At 34.5% G+C, this 7,517-nt stretch overlaps 1 protein-coding gene across 1 annotated transcript; it reads left to right on the top strand.

The window, feature by feature from the left end:
• The first annotated feature begins 4,441 nt into the window (after window positions 1-4,441).
• On the top strand, window positions 4,442-7,090 carry LOC143543188 (uncharacterized). Its single transcript, XM_077035558.1, has 6 exons — window positions 4,442-4,502; window positions 4,912-5,331; window positions 5,405-5,709; window positions 5,792-5,951; window positions 6,581-6,880; window positions 6,990-7,090. The coding sequence occupies exons 1-6, from the start codon at window positions 4,442-4,444 to the stop codon at window positions 7,088-7,090; spliced, it is 1,347 nt and encodes a 448-aa protein (XP_076891673.1).
• The last annotated feature ends 427 nt before the right edge of the window (window positions 7,091-7,517 follow it).

The raw sequence follows: 7,517 nt of genomic DNA on the forward strand, positions 1-7,517 counted from the left end.
AAAGATAATTGTAATTAAGGGTTTTTTTCCTCGTGATCAAATCCTTGTGTTCATCAAGATCTCAGTTCTACAATCATTAATATCGTATTAGCACTATACCTCACTTGACAGATTTGGATACATTATCCTTAGCTAACTTTTATCCAAAACAACTAACACTGATCTATTTATCACTAGGTTCCAACTCCGTGAAAAATGTCACAACCATCCCCACGGCTATACACACCGCCACGTAAAGCATAAGCATTGCAATGTTTTTGTTTTTCATCAATGCAATGATCCCTTTGTAAGCTTCCATTGCTTCCCTTTGCATCTTTAGCGAAGCGAAGACCACCTTATATTTTTTATCTAACGGGAGAGAGTGAATTAGCGTTAAACATCTGTTTTTCTTCAATAACTTTAGTGAGATCACCAAAAATGACAAGTTTGGAAATACTTCTCCTAGATCATTGGTCAATATCTCAATATAGAGATCCCACAAGTTATTAGCTGCAAACTTCAACATACTCTGAAATTTAAACACCATTAAACATATATTTTTATTATTAAAATTAAAAAAAAGTACAAATAAATAAATAAAGGGATAAACATTGGATATTCACCTTCACCGAATAAATTAGCATCTGGACCTAAATAAACAAACTTAAACGTGTCAACATTTTTTCATATGTAAATATGTAATCAATTAATCATAAAACAAAATAATATATGTATGAAAAAAAATATGATATATCTAAATTATTGAGAATATCAAATGTTGTTTGTTTGTTGCCATATCTTAATTTATATTATTATAATTAGCTGCAACCTAGCTTTTTCAAGAAAATATAATTATGTCAAAGTAATTAACCTAACACTAAATATTTGCAAAGTGATAAAGGGCTAACCCACCACAAAAAAATGACGAGCGTGCGAAACCAAACCTCTCGCTATAGTATGAACATTTTGAAATCGACCAACCAAAAGTAAAAGGAAAAAACCGACCACAAAACCAAACCCATATCAAGTTTGGACGATTTCATGTAACTCTTTTTTGGTGCAAATTAAAAAAAAAACAATTAGAGTATGAAAAAGTTATGACCCTTTAAAACTCATAAGTTAAATGGTTATGTATGTTTAACAAATAAGTCAATCATGCACCAAACCGATAATCGATTTAGATGGTTTCGCGGTTTCAAACCAAAACCACCTATTAGACATACACACAAAAACAAATAAGCTATAAATACAATACTCACCTGAAACTCAATAACATGTCGTATTGGCTGTCTTCAATGTTAATGTGTGACGTTCAACAAGACACCATTGAAGGTTTGCTCGATAGATCGTGACAAACCTCATCATGAAGAAAAGAACCTTGCAAAGTAAAAGGTTAGGTTTGTGAGTTCATGGTTATTAAATAGCATTATATATTTAAAAAACATTGAGGCATCAGTTAATTGTATTGCAGATTTGCAGTAGAAAAAACAAAAGAGCGGTCCTACTATTTATGGTGTTTTCTTGTCACTTTCGATATTGTACACAATTATGTTTTTTTTTTCCTTTTATTGCTTTTACCTTTTAGCAAGTAGCAATCAATAATGAAACCATAATTAATTATTTAAAATTATTTTTATCTTTTTAAAAACCAATTTCAAAGTTCTAGTTTTAAGCATTGGATTGTCATCCAAATCAAATAGTCATGGTCAAAATACACAAATTGTTTCGCTCTTATATTCAAAATCCACTTGAAAGATGAATATACTAATTAATTTTATAATACTACCTAAATATATTCACATGAAACTCGATAAGACATCGTATTAGTTGTCTTGAATGTTAATGTATAACGTTCAACAAGACATCATTGAAAGATTGCTATATTAATTGTAATAAACCTCATCATGAATAAAACAACTTTACAAAGTAACATAAGATCATGCTTGTAGATTCAAGGTTATTGAATAACTTTATTATACATTTATAATGAAAAAATAAAACATTGAGATGCCAGGTCACTTTCATTGCACTGTAGTAAAATTTTTAAAATACAAAAGGATGGTCAAGATGCATGAATATTTTCCGTAGTATCGCTTTCGATACTCATACGGTACACAATAAACTTTCTTGTGTTTTCATTTTTTATTGTTGACCTATCACAACTACGTGTGTACCAATCATGAAAAACCCGAACCCGAGAAAAGATTAACCCGAACCTGAACTGAAGTAATTTGGGTTGGTTTTCGGGTTTGATTTATAAGTTTTTGTTCAACCCAAATAAACTTTAATTTTGAAATTAAATATATTTTTATGTATAATAGGCTTAGTAGTAGCGACTAACGTTATCAGAATCTGGTCATAATCGATTGTTGTCATCACAACTATTTTTGATCGATTGTTTATTGATAGTTTATGTTTTCCGTTTGTTACTAATAGTAACTGTAATCGAACAACCAAATCACGCCTGATTTAAGACGATTATGGTTCGAGTTAGTTTTACTCTTCTTTTGGATTGTTTTATCAAGTTATGTTAGTTTATTAATTGATTATTTGATTACGAGCAAAGAATAATATGTTGTTTTAATTTTAGCAATGTAGGTTTTACATTTTTTTTTGTTTTTTGTTTTGTTTTCTAGGATACTCGAACCCCGATTATCCCAACCCGAACCCGAATTACCCGAACCCGAAAAACCCGTTGTGTTTCGGGTCAAGATTTAAAACGTTGAAACACGAAAAACCTGAAACCCGAAAAACGAACCCGAAGAACACCCCAAATCTCAACTACATGTGTACGCCACAATTTTGTTACATTTTGAAACTATTCGTATAGGTACGAGTTCTAACTATCGTATGTAGATAGTATTATATACATCACCACTTTTAGGTTGTAACCCCATTTCTATGAACATCATGGATCAATTATCATTTAACAATTAAGAAACAATTAACATTTAACAATGAATTATGAATGTAAACTTACCTTCAAAGTGGGAGGATAAGAGGATTCGAGTAAGAGTAGGCAGTAGCAGGAGGACGGCTGACGGGCTGAGTGGCTGACAGAGGACGGGGACGGCGTTCCGCGATGGTCGGAGTGACTGACGGAGTGCGGGAGTGAGGCTGCCGGCGGTCAGGGGCTGAAGAGGGTGAGGGGCTGGGGCGGAGACATTAGAGGCGCAAAAAAAAGAAAAGAAAAGTTACAAAACGAGATTCAAACCTGCAACCTCCGGGTTACAATACCAACATGTTACAAGCTGGACAAGCACTTCAAATGTTAATAAGATGATTCATTTCTAATTTATAAGGTGGTTTTTATATTATTTTTTATATATAAATACACTATTATTTCAAAACTCGGGTTCCGAGGAACCATCCGTTTTCACCGTAGATTCGCCCCTAATTTTGAGAGTGATATGCTTACACAATAGGTGGAAAATTTGGATAAATATCATTCCTAATGCGTATTTTGTCAGTCGTGTAAAGAGAACCTATGTGGCTCAAAGCCTCAAACTCAACAGAAAATAACATAAGTCGTATTTTTTATTATGTTAAGGGTCACACACATTTTCAAAGCAAAAAAAAAAACAAAAAAACATTAGTATATAGATGTGTTACCCATGTGTGTAATGGGGACATGAGTATCCGTCATCCACAATATTAATTTGTTCAGCGTTGATATTAAAATGGGATATGAGATTACAACTGATAAAACAACATGTATGCCAGATCAGGTTTATTCGTTTATACGTGTCACTATGACTTACGTGTATCATGAAATGAGATATATCATTGGTCCGTGCGCGATTCCAACTAATCGGGTTGTATGTTGTTACGCGCGACATCAATCACTTGCAATAACGAAAAACTATGAAACAAATAAAAATAATGAACATATAACATACTCTCCCACTCCTTTTTTGTTATTTTTTCTCTTCTTTCTTAAGAGAACAGCATTACGACAAGAATAAAACACCTTATGACAATTGTGCCCTGAGTATGCAACACGTGAGTTTAGTATGTAACTAGTAGAAACCGTATCGTTTTTGTACCTCCTCATTTAGAACCAAAAAACAAACGTTAGGAAGTAAATAAGATAAATTTAGTAGTTTATTAATTATTATTTTATTATGTGAAAATGAATGAAAATATACTTAAAACGACTTCTTATTATTGTTGGATAATATGTGGGACCCAGCAGCAGTAACGGGAGTAAACTTAGTTACTTATTTTACTTACCAGTTACCACCGTCGAAGTCTTTTAACTACTCCGTCTCTTTTCCCGAAAACTATATATAGTCTTTCCTCATTATTTCTTTGCCCTAATAATAATAATAATAATAATAATATTACTCAGCCGCAACTACCCCCAAATCAATTTCTCCTTCAATGCTCACAATTCACTCCTCAACCTTCATTCTCATACATCCAACCCCACATATTATTATTATTATTATCATTCGATTCCATGGAGTCACCTCCTATTGTTACGCAGATAATCAGATCCTCATTTCTTCCAGATAATAAAGGTCCTTATTATTATTATTATGTAGGGTTTCGATAAATACAAATTAAATTAACTTGCTAGCTGTGAGAATTAAGTAGTGTAATTATATATACAACATAGTGTAATTACACTAAGATGTAATTACATAGTTACACTATGTTGTATATATAATTACACCACTTGATTCACACAGTTAGCACGCTAATTTAATTTGTATGTTAACTTTCACCTGTTTATGTTATTATGTATATGTACAGTTTGATTCTAATTTCTACATGAGTCTTGTTATTTAAGTGTCTGCTAAATTAATTAGGGCTTTTTTTCATTTCTGTTTATATAGCTTTGAATTAGTTTTAAATTAGGGTTTACTTAGTTATGTTTGCTTCAGATTCACCGAACCGCGTAATAATAATATTATTAATCATTTTCAGATGATAACTGTAATGCCAATGGTTCGAAACCAGCTGCCTGTTTGTACAGGCAAGCTGGTGAATTGACCGGTTTTCAAAACGGGGATGCGGTTGATGATATTGATATGATGGGTAAACATCTGCATAGGAAGTCCGGGAAAGGTTGTAGAAGTATTGGTAATGGCAATGGTAATGGTTCTAGAAGGTCACGGTTAGCGCATATGGAAGGTTCTTTGGATGTGACGGCAGGGGTTGATGGGAACGATGTGGTTAGATACAATGTTGTAGATAGAACACAGACGGGTAGACCTAAGACGGTTGTTTCTGGGAAACGAAGTGAAAAGCGAAATGGGAAAATTTCGAAGAGTAAATGTGATTCTTTTTCTGTTAAGGCGGGTTTGTCGAGTTTCAGTTCAGCTGCTGGTGGAAATAACGTACTCGGTATGGATCTTTTTGCGATCAGTTATTGTTGGTTTGTGTAATTATGTTTATTTAATGTTATTGTGAGGTACAGGGGTGTACGGTTTTAAACATGATGTTCGTGAGTTTACAAAACACGTGAAAGAAGTGTCACTGAAGGAGCTGCTTGATGGGAGTTACAAGTGTCCTGACTCCGTCAAAGTCAAGGAAAAGTCGACAGAAGCGTTAAGCAGAAGTATTTTGCAGTCAGTTAGAGAAGCGTGCTCGGTTCTTCATCTCCACAGGCATACTCAAACTCCGAAGTTGCCAGCTGTTGATGCTAGTTTTAAGTATTTAACAAATTCTAGCACAAATGATGACAATAAAGGAGATGCGGTAGACCCGTCTGCTTGTAATAAGGTTAGTTAAATTTCTTTATTAATCTTTATCTTCTTAGAATTTGTCTATTAAGCAGCGTCTCATTATTTGGTTTATATTTAAGGTGGATAGTTCTTGCGCCGGTGCCACTGATAACTGTGCAAATATACTTCAGTTCCCGCTGTTTGAACCGAAAGATATTTTGGAACGTTTAACTCTTCCTCCACATAAGGATCTTGACGTTATGCTTCTCGACAGTATGAAGCCTACTTCATCTTTAAAAGGTAACTTTTATAAACGTTTCTTATAAAGGTTTCGTTATAGAAAATTGCACAAATGGCCCCTGTGGTTTGACCATATTGCAAGTTTGGTCCCACATTTTAATAGTTGCATACTTAGTTCAAAGTTCAAACATTTAAGACATGATTTTTTGTTTAGTTCCCACCGTTAATACCAGTTAGTTTTTAACGGATAAGTGTTGTCATGTGTCATTCATGTGAGGGTAATTGTGTCTTTCATTCACGGGACCTTGATATAATGCTCTTTCAAACTCCAGAACTCGTAGCATTGACTTCATCACCTTTGATCAGTGAAAAATCGAGGGTTCGGTCATTGAAGGCGACGAAGTGAACATTAGGAGTTTTAGAATCTGAAGGAGAGTGTTATTAGTGTTCCATGCTTGAAAAGACACAATTATCATAACTGAAATGACACATGGCATCCCATTTCGTTAGAAAGTAACTGGGATTTTGGCGGGGACTAAACGTGCAACCCTCTCACAAATTTTTAGACTGAGTTTGCAATTATAAAATTACGGTGACCAGAATTTTAACATGCTCAAACCAAAGGACTATTTCTGTAAGTTTCTCCTTTTTTATCATGCATTAACTGTTAACGTTATTAATAACGACAGTACACAATGGAGGTAGTTTACCAACGTTTCCTTGGTCACATGTTTCTGGAGGGCATTTCAAAGCTAACCCGGATGTGGTCAAGTCAACACCGAGTAAGAGCATGTGTCAAAGTAGATGGGTCAAAATGGGAAAGTCAACCACTTCTTTACGGGACACAAACGCTACTACTTATCTTAAAGATTTTCAGTCTTTAACGTATAACCAGAGCCTTGTCCCGTTACATAGTCAACAGCCGCGGTCAACTGTAAAGGTTGATCAAGAAGTAACACCTTCTGGGACCCGCACAACAGCTTCTAAAGGTTGCATGTTTGTGAAAAGATTAATAATAATAATATTTGCATTTTCCATGATGAAAAATAGGGATATATAATATATAATAACGTTATAAATCTACTTGTTCTATCACAGGTGAACAACATTCTCCAGGAGTGTTGTCTGCTGCACAAACATTATGCAACATTGCAGCAGAGTTACGTAAGCGCATAGGAAATCTTCCCAGAAATCGATAAGAGTTAGCAAGTTAACATCAGATGAGAAGCTCGAAAAAGCATTATTCACCATCCCAAGTTCAAGACCACCCGTGGGACCCATCAATGGTCCAGATGGCGCCAAGTCACATAGTTCAAAGAAACTAAAACAGCCAGTCAACGACCCCACCAAAAGTCAATACCATTGGTCAACTTTTACACCTCAATCAAGCAGGTCATCATCTCCAAGTAAATTGTTCAAGAATAAGAGTTCACCGACGGAACTAAAACACCATGAAAGTAGTGGTAGTCTGTTGAAAAGATCAATGACTGCCCCGCCTGCAAAATTACCAAACAAGCCTTCAAAACTGAGGAAACTTGTACCTTTTGAATGGAAAAGCCGGGGGGACGAAAAGGGTAACGCAAAGTGAAAATTTTGATTCTTTTGGTAAAATATGTTAGTTTATTG

The sequence above is a fragment of the Bidens hawaiensis genome, unplaced genomic scaffold (assembly GCF_021521415.1).
Source record: "Bidens hawaiensis isolate Kalapana, Puna unplaced genomic scaffold, B.hawaiensis_p1.1 tig00013078_1, whole genome shotgun sequence".
Classification (NCBI taxonomy): Eukaryota; Viridiplantae; Streptophyta; class Magnoliopsida; order Asterales; family Asteraceae; genus Bidens; species Bidens hawaiensis.

What these genes read in the sequence shown, in the direction of transcription:
- LOC143543188 (XM_077035558.1), top strand. Translation starts at nt 4,442, where the DNA reads ATGGAGTCACCTCCTATTGTTACGCAGATAATCAGATCCTCATTTCTT. An exon ending in ACCCGTCTGCTTGTAATAAG is followed by an intron (nt 5,710 to 5,791) that starts GTTAGTTAAATT and finishes TTTATATTTAAG; the next exon opens with GTGGATAGTTCTTGCGCCGG. An exon ending in GCCTACTTCATCTTTAAAAG is followed by an intron (nt 5,952 to 6,580) that starts GTAACTTTTATA and finishes TAATAACGACAG; the next exon opens with TACACAATGGAGGTAGTTTA.